Here is a 13,774-nt window from a genome sequence, read left to right as displayed (position 1 = left end):
TTCCCCCAGCTTTATATGCTGAGCATGATGTCACACGGTATGGAATATCCCTTTGGTCGGTTGGGGTCAGCTGTCCTGGCTGTGCCCCCTCCCAACTTCTTGTGCACCCCCAGCCTACTCGCTGGTGGGGTGGGGTGAGAAGCAGAAAAGGCCTTGACTCTGTGCAAGCCCTGCTCAGCAATAATGAAAACATCCCTCTGTTATCAACACTGTTTTCAGCCCAAATCCAAAACACAGCCCCATATGAGCTACTATGAAGAAAATTAACTCTACCCCAGCCAAAACCAGCACAGCTTCCCAGTCAGGTCAGGCAGACTTATTTGTACCTCTTCTTACTGTCCCATGTTGACACTCTAGGATCCCGTGCACAAACACTCAGCACGGGACCTCTTCACTTCTATGGCGGTTGGCCGCTCAGGCAACATACACCTGTACGTTGTCTCTTGTTAAGGGTCTCTTGTTAAGGATGTGTTTCCCCACGTGTGCATGAACTGCATTGGGAACAATTTTGTTACTACACAACAGTTGGTTCCATTATTCTAGCACAAATTTGAAACGTAACTTGGTGATTGCTTTTCTTTTAACTGTTGTATGCAGAACTGTTGTATTTTGAACCTGAAAACTGCATCTTTTGTTACCATTTTTAACACTATCGTGCTAGTAATGGTAATATTGTGCAGCTAATGGCATCCTAAGCTACATACTGTTTCAGTTAGCAGGTTCGTTACTATCAGAGTTCATTACTTCAGCTAAGCAAGGCACGCTGCTTGCAACCATGCATAAATTCAATGCTTAATTATATTGTTGAAACAGTAATTAAAATGTATTGGCATGACATTGTTGATTAAAGCTTTCTTCATAAACTTCATGAGAAAGTATGCAGCAAGCCATGCAGCAGTGGGAAGCAACAGCATGCAAGGTACCTTGGGGAGAAACAGCCCTTAACATAACTCTGCCAAGTGTCGTGCAGAGCAGAAGGGGCACAGTTTGCAGCTGCAGGATGGTGCGCCAGGAATAGAGCAGAGTTCTTCCGTTAAAGGCAATCCTCTGCGTAATTCTCTCCCCGCAATGCCGACAACGTGGCCCTATGGCTTTCAGGCACTGCAGTTGTTCCTGAACGCCTTCAAACGGTCGGCAGCCTTTTTGTCCGCTGCCGCGGCAACCTCACACAAGGAGAGCACGTTCTGCATCCAGCATCTCAGCTACAGACAACTAACGATGGTTGCCTTTAGAGGGCTGCTACTCCTTCATTATTTTCTAAAGGCTTTACCAGGGAGCAGCTATGTGGCTTCCAGTTGTTCCCCCACCCCTGCAAATGTCTGTCTGTCTGTCAGTGGTGCGGGCAGGCAAGCCGTGGGGCGTTGCAGCAGTCTCACCCTTGAGGGTTCTAACCTGAGAGCGGGAGGAGTAAGGGAGTAGCCCTGTGCTAGATTCGGGACTGTGAAAACGGCTCCTGGCATTGCAGCGCTGCTCCACAGCTTGCACGAGGCAGCTGCGAGACGTCCCGCGGACAGCCTTTCAGCTGAGGTTTTCTTTTTCTTGTTTTCTTCATTAACCTCCTCACTTTGTGCGTTGTTCAGCAGGTTTGCTGCCGCTGTGTGTACTCTATTTGATGTTTACAGATTGTTTCTGTTAACTGCCACAGGTTTACACCATATGAATGGTATAACCCCCACCCGTGCAACCCAGACTCAGATGTGGTGGAAAACAATTTTACTTTACTAATAGTTTCTAGGTTTACACCATATGAATGGTATAACCCCCACCCGTGCAACCCAGACTCAGATGTGGTGGAAAACAATTTTACTTTACTAAATAGTTTCTGGTTTGGAGTTGGAGCTCTCATGCAGCAAGGTACACCGGTTACACTTCGTTATCGCACACGTCCCACAGTCTGCTCAAGGGCTTCTGTGCTGGTAAACTCCACCCTCTGTAAATACAACATATACTGTAAAACCTGATCTCCGAAACTAAGCAATAGAAGAAAGGAAGAAAATGACGTGCCACTGCAACCGGGAGCAGGCAGAGGAGGGGAACCTGTGAAACCCAGAATAGGGCTGCAGCAGGAGGAAGGAGGGGAAGCACCTGAGAGAAAGGGAAGCGGACAGGGCCACACGGGAGTTTCTGGAGCTGAAATGTAAAATAATCGCAAGAGGGATATGAAGTGCTTCGTGCTGAAGTTGAGTTTAGTGGTATAAGAGGTTTGGCAACTGGAAAATGTTGGGCTCCATCCCAACAGAAACAGTAACAGCCTTAGCTACCCTAGGAAAACTGTTTTAACTGCCAAACAAAAAAAGATGCTCTTTCTTCAGAAGGGTTGTTAAGTTTGTTGGCACTTGTAAAACACTTTGTTTAAAACCAAAACCAAACCTTTTTTTTTATGGCTTTTCTGCAGGTATGAGTCCCATCCTTCTGTAAATGCATCCAACCCTAGAAGCATTAACTTAACCCAGTCACAAGTCCCTGTTGCTGATGATTTTGGAAACAGCTGACATTTTACTCAGTTGACAAGGAAGGGCAGTGAAGCTTACTCCATATGGGAAGTCAAACAGATATGTGTACTAAACACATTTGTTTATGGCGTGTATGTTCTAAGGTTTCCAATTAAATCATTATTCACCAAAACTGGGGTCCACTGAAAAGAATGAAAATATTTTCTGACAAACATTTCAAGTTGAATCAAAGCTGAACAAAAAAACCCCACCCCACGACAACAACCAAAAAGGCAATCCAGAGGAAAGCCCAGCAGTACCTTTGTATTAAATACCTAAACATTTAAGTAAGGAATATAAAACCATCTCTGCATTCATCCAGGTACAGTTTATTCTTCCCTCTTTAACAGACATGAGTAGCAGTAAAAAAAAAAATGAGAAGGATTTTTTCCTAGATATGGTAGAGAATAAAGTTTGTATTGTACCTAAGATGCACTTGCTTTTATTGGTGCACTAATGAACTGACAGGATCTAGAGCTTCCTCATAGAAATTACTTTGAAGGAAGCTGGATGAAGGAAGAGCCGTTCTGTTTTGGTTTTTTGTTTTGTTTTCCTTCCAATTTATCCGTAAAACACAGACTGAGGTTTTACAGTATCAGGCAGGTGTGTGTATATAACTGTGATTGCCCTGTGTGTGAAAGTGCCCCAGGATTTTGTGTTTCGATGTACTGCCTTTTTTGGAGTTTACCATCATCCACAGCAAACTGTGGGATGCAGTGTCTGCTCGTTACCACTACCTTGGGTACATGACAGTCAGCCCCAACCAGACTCTGCTTGTCTTTCAAGAAGATTAAAAATAAAACAAAAGAAAGAAAGAAAGAAAGAAAGAAAAACAAAGAAAGAAAGAAAGAAAGAAACTAACAAAGAAAGAAAGGAAAGAAAGAAAGAAAGAAAAAACATTTGTAAGGCAACACAAATGTTTCCATGTACAAACTTGTGGTGCGTGTGATTGTAAGTGCATCATCGTTAATGTGAAGAGTTTGAACATGATATGAATGGTTGTGAAACTCTGCATCTAGCGTTGCGCTCTTTCTTGTTGGCAGCAGCTGCTTGTTATGCTTGATTGGAAGCCGCTTGTTATTAAATTTTAAAATGTGATGATCAGACTTTCTCTTTTCTACAGAGCGTGAGCAAAGTCTGGATCAGGATTGGCTGTCATGTCTGCCATAAAAAGGCACTAGAGACTTCAGCAAGTATTGTCTCTGACCCCGAGTCTTGCTAGCAACATTTTTATTTAGACGTTACTTCCCCTGTTTTTCCCCTGAAAGTCTCAGATATGTTATGCATACTCTGAAAGCATCCAAACAGGGCACATTTCATCCAACCCATTCAGAGGAACAATCACTTTCAGAAAGGCAAGCTATCCGTCAGAGCCCCAGTTCAGCCAGGCGACGGGTCAGACCAGGACTATCCCATTAAGGAGAGCGCTTAGGGTGAAGTCGGTGAGCATGGAGCATATATTAATGCTTTTCGCTGGAATCAAGGCCCTCGAAAAGGTGAACATTGAAATAATCATGGGAGTGATCAAAAGACATGCTGGGCCCGCTTGGTTCAGCTGGGAACGGAGTGTGCTCAGCACCTCCCAAAAGCAAAACTGTAGCTCACTGCATAATTAATAGACTCTGGCGTCTTGAGCTTAATTGACCTGAATGTATCCTGCTGCTTTTTCACAAACAACTTTTTGCTAGAGGAAATCACAGGAGGTTTGGCATCTCACCGCACAAATTTAGCACACAGGCCTTCTCCGCCTACTCTCTTGTGTGACCGTAAGGCTGTGCTGGCAGATTTCGTGGTTGCTTGTTAAGATAGCTGCAAGGTATCTGCCTATTATGCATTACTGGGATATATATGTCAGAGCTAGGTATTACATCAGGGTTGAAGTGTAGAAATTATATTTGTATAGTTGTCTAAGCTTAAAAAAATTAATACCTTCAGGATGACCTGAATCAGCACTCCCAGAAGCCAGCTTTTGCAGGTCAACCGCAGCTTAGAAATAAACACACACTTTTCCTGAGAGCAACAACACAAAAAAGGAAAAGATTTAATTGTACTGAAAAAAAAAATCTAATCTGAAAAGCAAGAAAGTACAACAGACCACAAACATAAACCCAGATAGAGCTACAGCTCTTGAAATGGGTATATTTGGACTCGAAAATTTCAAGTGACAGTTTTTGGTTTTAGACTGCTGGCTTAATTTGAAATCTGTGCAGCACCAGGGCTGCACAGGCCTGCACAGGCAGAGCATCTGCTCTCGCAGTTTGGCAATTCTGTCAGCCTACTCAAACCCTTGGGCTATGCTTAGCCTTGACCTTTAAGAGACATGTCTATATGTTTACAAAGCTAAGTTAAATCTGTTTGCTGGTTGTTTGGAAAGTTTTTACCCTTTTGGTCTTTGCCCCAAAAGTAACATTCAGAGTTTTTGCAAAGTCTGAAAATATTCTCTGTAACGTGTTTAAATTTCTTACAGAAATCATTAAATAGCTGGGGAGAGATAATACGTCAACACATTTTTCCAGTAATAGAAATATGTTTGTCACATCAAAAGCTTTACGCGCTGAGATCTCCATTCACAGGCACTTAAGTACTTTCTTAAGTCCATCCTTCATCAACAAAATAGTTATGCAAAGGCTTGACTTTGAAGTCAAAAGTATTCAAGTGTCTGTCTAAGTGCTTTTCTGAACCAGATCCTTGAATCCCACATAATGAGCTAAGTTCAGTGAGGACACCTCTAGAAAAAAAGCACAAAACTTGCATCAGAATGCTTAGAAATATGGGTACCTATGTGGCTTAAAATACAGTTTGCCTGAGCTGTTTGGAAGCCATTTCAGTGCACTTAACACCCACCCATGCTGTTCTGTGGGGTTTTATGGCAATGGCAGATCACTTTGATATTTGCCAATTTGACATGCGGGCAGATCTGTTAAAACCTTTTCATCAATACTGAGTGTTAAATACATTGTCCAAAACTTTGCATTGCCCTGTAGATCCAAAGGATACGTCCATTCACCCTCCAAATTTTGAAATGTAAACCACACGTTTATAATAAGACGTGTTCTGGGTTTTGAGCTCAGGTTCACACAGGCCAATGAGTTCACTGGAACCGTATTGATCGCCCTGTTTCTGCATAGGTATGTCAATAGGATGCACAGGGCAGGTTTCTCTGGTAAGGAATTTCTGCAAGGCAGCTTGTAAGCAGAATAGCATTCTGCTAAAGAGCTCAGATTAAAAGATTGATTACAGGATACTGGCAAAAAGGGATTCAGGAAACGGACAAAAATACTAGTGTAGCTTGCTGGGGATGTAAGAGGTTGATATCACAATGAGCATTAGCTCAAAGATGTAATGGGGCTTAGACCCAAGGATAATTCCATTTGTCATGTATCATGGCATACATCCCCTTCATAGTGTCTTCCCATTATAAATGCTAGCTGTGCATCTGTGAGATTATTGTTTAAATCATTTTATCATACTACAGCTCATAAAAGCATTCTGTGCCTAAAAACAGTCTGTGGTATCAGGAAAGGCATCTTTCAGCATCATTTTAATATGATTGTTTTGATGATATTGTAACAGGATCAGAGCTGATGCCCAAAGCTCTTTCTACCAGAATAGTTGGAGGAATATGGTGGTTTTTCACCTTAATCATAATCTCATCCTATACTGCCAACCTGGCTGCCTTTCTGACTGTGGAGAGGATGGAATCCCCCATCGATTCAGCAGACGATTTGGCAAAGCAAACCAAGATAGAGTATGGGGCTGTTAGAGATGGATCCACAATGACCTTCTTCAAGGTAAGATGGCATCAGTCAGCTCTGTACAGTCAGACTGACTCATGGCCTTCCAGCACTAAATGGTGAGGCGGAATAACAACACTTGAAAGGATTAGTGTAATAAGTAAATATATCATTTGCCCAAGTCCGTAGAGGATCCTTCATCAATATTAATGTAAAAGATGGGACATTTTTCCCCAAGGCATATGGAGAGGCAATCTGATGCTGTACTGCTGTGAGGGCCAAACCCATGCCTTTGATGGGAGGATCTGAAGGGAACAAAGGCATGTTTCTCAGGGCGGAATCTCAGCCACTTGGCTAAGGTCACTTCTGAAGGTCACATTTGCACCAGAATAATACTGCAGGCAGTCAAAATGCAAGTTTGTTTGTCCATTTTTTACAATGGTCCACGGTCAACATTACACAGACTCTTAATATACGGGTCACATACATACATGAACACATCTGTAAGTAAAAGATCATTTTCTGTGGCTAATTGCTTTGTAGATAACTGCATTTTTTTTTCTTTCGCACTATTAGTATTAATTACATACAAAATGGGTTAATCTCATAAAATGTCAACGTAAAAGCCAACAAGCTATAAATATAAGATATACGCACAAAAATCCTGTGACAATTAGAATTAATTAGCAGCTTCATCGGTAGTCTCAGCAGGGAAGTTAAGCACTGAATGAACTGGTATCATGGTTTTCACTGTAGCATCTAAGAATGGTGTTTCTAGACAGTCAAACATGCAGTGCCTTTGAAGAGGATGGGACACTGTGGGGAAGAAGCATGTGGGGCTAAATAGCACTCGTGCCATGCACGAGCCCTCTCCCCTGCTGCTCCAGCCCGAGCCCCCTTCCCTGCTTTAACCACAAGCCCTTGTGCTTCCACATGAGGCAAAATGCTTACACACAAAAAGGATCTTGGCTAAAGTATTTGGGTCATCTTTCAAAACGAATAATGCTCATCAAGGACGTTTCAATCGTGTAATAGATCTGATGGTAGGCTATCCCTGCTGGAGCTGTTGAGGGTGAACTGCCCTTTAATGGCTCTCCTGTGGCTGAATAGAAATGTTTCCGTGCCGAAAGAAACGCACAAACTACAGTATTTTTCAGAGCCTCGTTATATTCTGTTCTTGAAATGATGAGCTGACATTTCCATTAAGATATGCTGGGAAACCCATCTGGAGATACTCCTGGAAACTGCATAAGGCAAGTACCGGACTGTCATCAGGAATATAAGGCAAGAGAAAGCAGCTGTGCCAGCTTCTGAAGGACTCTGGGAAACTCCCTTAGTCTAAGAGCTCTTCACTGCCCAAAGATGGTCACTGCCATTGCTCTTCTGAAGTCAAATTCAGCATCAGACAGAAAACTTCAAAACCTGTTGCTTCCATGTTTTTTTAGAGGCAATAGCTTCTGAATTTCAACTTGAAAAGTTCAGAACAAATTTCTAGAGCTGTTTTCGACTTTACACTGATTTTTTTGCACCGTTAATCCCTGTGGTTAAAATTTGTAGGCTTAAAAGAATGTAAGCCTTTAAAAAAAAAAAAAACTCAGACAAGGTGATTAAATATTTATATGCTATACGTGCTAGCTTGTTTGTGCCTGAAATACACATGTACACAAACACAAGTGAAAGGACACTAGTTTTTGTACAGAATGGAGATGGATTCTCTGGCAGACTGAAGGTGACATAGTGAAAGATGCATGAAAAATACAATTTATCGCACTTGTAAACCAGTGAGACACACAGAGTGTTATATAAAAGGTGTTAACAATTTAATTGCAGAAGCTCGTCAAGATCCTCACAAGATTAGGATTTCTTTACGCTGTCCAAAACTTAAAAAAAATCACGGAGTAGATTAAATAAATATGATAGAAACTTATGTATGCAAAAGGAATACTGTGTGGTCTGTGAGGGCATGACTTTGCCCCCCTTGTACTGTAAAATACCGCATACGCTTCTTGAGCTTAGTAAGCACGCGCACACACACATGCCAGTAAGAGACCTGGGAGGATGTAAACCCAAATACTCAGAATTAGGAGAAGGCAGGAGTAAGGGTTTCTGGGCAGCAGTTACTCCCGTTCCCACGCTGCACGGGCATTACGGTAGTTTAAGAAAAAGCACCTTTGCCATAACGGTTCTAGAGAAGACACCTGAAATAACTCTGCCTCTTTTGGGGAGCTGTGAAGTCCTGACCTGGCCTGGACAGTTTTCCCCAGGCTGCCCCACGCCGTGATGGACTCTGGGAGCTCCCCAACGCCCAGGGCTACGGCCTGACAACCGTGCCCCTGAGATTTGAGGGCTGGAGGAGCTGAGCTGGGGTGAAAGGTGTTTTTCACGCTGTGCAGCCTCTGCCGCAGAGACAGTCCTGCCACCTGGGAGTGCTGATGTGATGGGGACAGGGAAAGGGGAAGGCACAGCCAGGTGCAACAGCAGTACAAACGTCCTGTAGGAGTGTAGCACAGGGCTGGGTTGCACTGAGGAAAGGTCATTATTTCAAGAGCTTCCTATGTCGCAAGACTGAATTTATCTAAGGGCTCTGCCCAGTACTTAAAACGAGAAATGCCAAGAGAAACAACAGATTCTTTCAGACCAACACTTTTTCAAAGCAAAACCATGACACTCTGGGAATTCCTCGCTACAGAGGAGAGAGGAACAAGAGAGTACCTGTCATGTAGGACACAAGATGCAGAGACCAGATGGGTCTGATTTTCAGGTCTGTAAGAGACACACATGGCAAAAGGATTTCTGAAGACATCAAGTGCAGAAAAAGATCCTGGCACAAAGCAGACTCTGAAGAGCTTTGGTTTAAGACTTTGTGCTTAAAGTAGGAGCAGGAAGCCCCTGAAAGATGATATTACACAATGTACCTACTGGATGGGATGCAGGCTGGGAACCATATGAGAAAAGCAAGGTACTTCCACCGCTTTTCTGAAAACTCTATTTGCATGTATTCAAACTTACATTGCTTTTTTTCTTTAGTCTTGTTTATAATCCATATACTAACAGTTGTGGTTTTCCACTAATTTTGAATGTCTTACACTAGTATCCCTGTTGTAATAGTGTCCCCAGAAAAACTATTGCTAAGGAGGCAATATTTTCAAGAAAGTTTCTGCAGTGACTATGCCTTCTAGCCAGGTAGTGGTGGGAATGAAAACAAAAGCAATTTAAATTACTTGGGGGGAAAAATGGAGTCCTGACTTCGAAGGAACCTCATAGTCAGCCTCCTCCCTGTACACAGATCCCAGAGCTGGCCATACCAGATGACAATACCCAGAAAACAGGGCCTGGACAGTTAAGGAGCGCTCCAGCGAGGGGATGGGGTTCTAGGCAGGTGGCCCAGCAGGATCTCAGGGAGCATTCACCATCTGTGTGCATGTCCAAATTTGGGAACAATGTAACTGAAGGCAAGATGTTTCGCATCCACTAATTGTGACATACGCATATTTCTCCAGACTGCTGTCCTGCTCTGTTTCCAACATGTCTATAAATCTTCCGTTGCTTTCTTGGCCCTTTATGATAATAGGTCTTACTCTCATGTTGCAACTCTTGCCAGCTCCTACCTTCTGATGTGCAGACATGTTTCTACTGAAATCAATGAAAATTCAAAGGCCAGAATTTGGCATATGATCTATCCTGAAAAAAATGGGAGTTGGCAAGTTGAGAAGCTATGATCTTCTTTTCAAACTCATCTGAATAAGGAATACATCCTTCCAGTAAATTCAATATCAGACTCAATCTACTGCATAAATTTATCATCAATTTCAAAAAATATTCCCAACTGAGCAGTAAAAATGGCTTCTTCTAGTAAAGAGCCACTTAACCATCTTCAAAGTTTAGTGGTATCCTGTGGCTTACTAAACTTAGGTGAAATTTAGTTGACATTCACAGGTATTGAATTTACAAGTAAAACATTAACATTTAAAGCTCAAAGAACCAGAAAACCAGCTTCTCACAGACACTGCTGGTTAGTAAGCACATGCAGTCTCCACATAGCCTAAAATCAGCAATGAAGGCTATAAACCAAAGCTAGGGCCCATGAAGGAAGTGAGGATACATTGCCCCAGAACAGGGGAAAAGTAAGTGTGTGGAGGACCTTCGGCTCATATTTACATTAAAAAGTCAGTCTGTGTGTGTCTGGCTTGTGCTAGGCTGCAGCAACAGCAACGGTTGGCTTTGCCGTCTTGAGACAAAACCATTTCTGTTGGCGGTTTCTACTGGTCCAGCTGTCTGTAGGTCTACCTCGATATTTAATCCAAAAGCGACATTGTGTGCTCAATGTTGTTTGAGAACATACAAGGAAGAGAGAGGTTTGATCATGTTAGTACTGTGCGAGCACTTGAAGGTTTTTTGGTTTGTAGGCAGCACATCTTGAGGGTAGCGGGCACAGGCCTCCAGCACATCCCTGAGCAGGTTCAGTTTTTCTTTTCATACCCTCCAAGGAAGGCAGAAGTGCGAACAAGGGGGCACCGGCACTGCCTTTCCCTGCAGGGTGCCCTCATCCCTCAGGGCTCCCGCAGCACGGGGAAAGGAGCGGGGAGGAAGTTCAGTTCAACAACACTGTACGGAGGCGGCTGGGGCTTCTGGCATCCCTCTTCCCTGTGCAGCTGGGCATTGACACAGGACACGTAGACACTCCTACTGAGGTCGGTGGCAAAATCCCCCTTAACTTCAGTGGGAGAAGGATGAAGCCCTTAAGTATGGTTGCAATGGAAAGCAGAAAGCAGAAGTTTGCTTAGAAGCTGCTTTGGGTTTGTTTCTCAAGCTTTACCCTTGAAGTACATGACTTCTAGGCAAGTGATACCAATACAAAAGAGCCGGTACTTTATTCATCATCAGGCTTTTGGAGTAGTGCGTTTGCCCTGACAGGCAGAAGCACTGCTTCGGAGTGCAACAGTATCCAGCTGTGCTAATTTAGCTGGGTTATGTGCTGTAATCCGCATAACAGCATTAGCCCAAAAAATTTCAAAGCACTTCACAGTTGTGCCAGTAATGAAGTTCCTGGCACTGAAAAAAGAAGCAAAAAAAGAGATTCCTCAGCATAAAGCACAGTAAGAGAGAAAGGCTGCAGGAAGGAAAACCCTGCTACTGATTCTCTTTCATTCGAGATGTGCTATTGGCATTGGTCATAACAAAAGGCTGAGGAATATTTTACAAGTGTAATTTGAGTGCTGGTGTGATTCTGTGCCTCGTTTTCCCTCCTTAGAAATCCAAAATATCAACATATGAGAAGATGTGGGCATTCATGAGCAGCAGGCAGCAGACAGCGCTGGTGAAGAACAACGATGAGGGAATCCAGCGTGTGCTCACAACGGACTATGCGCTCCTAATGGAGTCGACCAGCATAGAGTACGTGACTCAGAGAAACTGCAATCTCACCCAGATTGGGGGGCTCATCGATTCAAAAGGCTACGGCGTGGGAACCCCTATTGGTAAGATGCTTTCCAGCACAGCTGTTGTGGAGCACACCCAGCAATGTTCCCTTCAGAAGTTTAGATGGCCATTTGAATCATGTCCCAGTCTTTTAAAAACCTTTCTCATCAAAACAGACCTTAGGAGCCTCCTTTTAGGCAAAACATCTACTCTTGCCCTGCTCATCTGCAAGCAGTGTCTGCAAGCAAGAGGGAATATAACAGTGCAGGCTACATCTGCAGAACAAAGTTGAGTGACCTGCTTGCCTCCTGGAGCATCCCATGCGTACCAAACTGGGTATCCTCTGTGCTGCTAGAAGTGCAAGTTGCTCTACTGAAATTCAGTTTAGTTTCAGAAATCAGGTAGTGTCTCTGGGAAAATGGAAGTGGGCAGGATAAATGTTATGTCCAACACATGCATCCCAAAGAAAGCTGCATGAAAGGAGGTGAATTTCTGATCTATTTCATGACCTTAGAGCAACACATAAGAACAGCGAGAAGCAATTGCAAGGTTCTACATCTGCATCAGGGATTTCAATGTTTGGAGCTAAGCAGAGTCTTAAGACTCCCAATCTCTGTGAACTCTTTCCAGTAGACCTTTCTTAGCATATCCAGTGTCCTTTTCAAGATTTTCTAATTGTAGAGAATTAGAAAGAGTGTCAGGTTTTTGTGCTGGGTTCTTGTGAATAATTGGCACTGGGCAGCCAGATCTTTTTCCTGTATAACATACTTCTCCATACTGCTCACATATGCATTTACCATGCCATGCTCAGTTAAAAGCTATGCAATTTTATTGTCTTCAGGGAGATTATTCAGGGCAATATCAGTTTACACAGATATAACAGGTGAAGTATTTTGTCCACCGGTTGCTTGGTAGACCAGATATAAATAAGGGAGAAACACCACTGCACTTGGAACTGTGATTCTCTCTGCTACTGAGTACTTTAGACATATTGCCATATAGGTAACATTTTAAGTATATTCTTCCACTGGCTATGTGAGAACAGCCTTCTCACCCTGAGGAAAATGATACAAAAGCTAAAATCCTGAATAAAGACAAATGTATGGCAAGAGTTTCATTGCAGTTATAAAGCTGCCACACTTTAAACCAAGAACAATGAAGGAATAATTGGAACAGATGGTAATCCTCGGAGAGAGTGCATCCATTGGAAATACAGCTGTGAAATACATTTATAAGATGTTTCTTGTATGATAAATGTGCCTTAATTTTTTTCTTAAGGAAAACCAGCAAAATTCAGGGGAATAGATATCTCCAAGCACTGTGGAATAATTCAGTGCCATCAAGCATCTTAAATTTTTAAAAGATTGATTTCATAAACAAGATAAGCCATGGAGATCCTTCCACTATTCAGATGGACCCCAAAGGCTCTGTTATTTTTCTCATGGCATTCAAGACTATTGATTCCTCGGAGAGAGTGCATCCATTGGAAATACAGCTGTGAAATACATTTATAAGATGTTTCTTGTATGATAAATGTGCCTTAATTTTTTTCTTAAGGAAAACCAGCAAAATTCAGGGGAATAGATATCTCCAAGCACTGTGGAATAATTCAGTGCCATCAAGCATCTTACTTAAATTTTTAAAAGATTGCATAAACAAGATAAGCCATGGAGATCCTTCCACTATTCAGATGGACCCCAAAGGCTCTGTTATTTTTCTCATGGCATTCAAGACTATTGATTGCAGAAGCTGTATGGGGAAAAAAAAAAAAAGACTGGTCCGTGACCCTTAACACCAAAGTTTCAGCAAGTTTTATCTGGTCTGCATTTGTTCCTTCAGGTTCAAGACTATTGGTTGCAGAAGCTGTATGGGGAAAAAAAAAAAAGACTGGTCCGTGACCCTTAACACCAAAGTTTCAGCAAGTTTTATCTGGTCTGCATTTGTTCCTTCAGGAAAATGCACAACCACACGGCTAGGGTTTGCAGCAGCAAAAGTATGTCTCACACTCCAAAATTTCCAGTGAATGAGCTGAACACCATCACCATTTGGCTCCCAAAGAAACAGGAAGAAAAATTTTTGAAAGTTCGTCTATGAATCCAGGAAATGTACTATTTTATTTTATCAGATCAA

At 42.6% G+C, this 13,774-nt stretch overlaps 1 protein-coding gene across 2 annotated transcripts in view; it reads left to right on the top strand.

Annotated features, from left to right (window-relative positions):
• Positions 1–13,774, top strand: part of GRIK1 (glutamate ionotropic receptor kainate type subunit 1) — a 172,328-nt gene that overhangs the window by 144,506 nt on the left and 14,048 nt on the right. The window contains exons 12-14 of one of the 2 annotated variants that reach the window (XM_009282942.1): positions 1,736–1,854; positions 6,066–6,283; positions 11,478–11,703. In XM_009282942.1, the coding sequence (XP_009281217.1) occupies positions 1,736–1,854; positions 6,066–6,283; positions 11,478–11,703 (563 nt within the window). The remainder of the gene's footprint in view (positions 1–1,735; positions 1,855–6,065; positions 6,284–11,477; positions 11,704–13,774) is intronic. The other variant, XR_002086234.1, reaches the window with a different exon arrangement.

This window comes from Aptenodytes forsteri, unplaced genomic scaffold (assembly GCF_000699145.1).
Source record: "Aptenodytes forsteri isolate BGI_AS27 unplaced genomic scaffold, ASM69914v1 Scaffold2, whole genome shotgun sequence".
Taxonomy (NCBI): Eukaryota; Metazoa; Chordata; class Aves; order Sphenisciformes; family Spheniscidae; genus Aptenodytes; species Aptenodytes forsteri.
The sequence above is the reverse complement of the archived record's forward strand: the minus strand, read 5'-3'. Positions and strand labels throughout refer to the sequence as shown.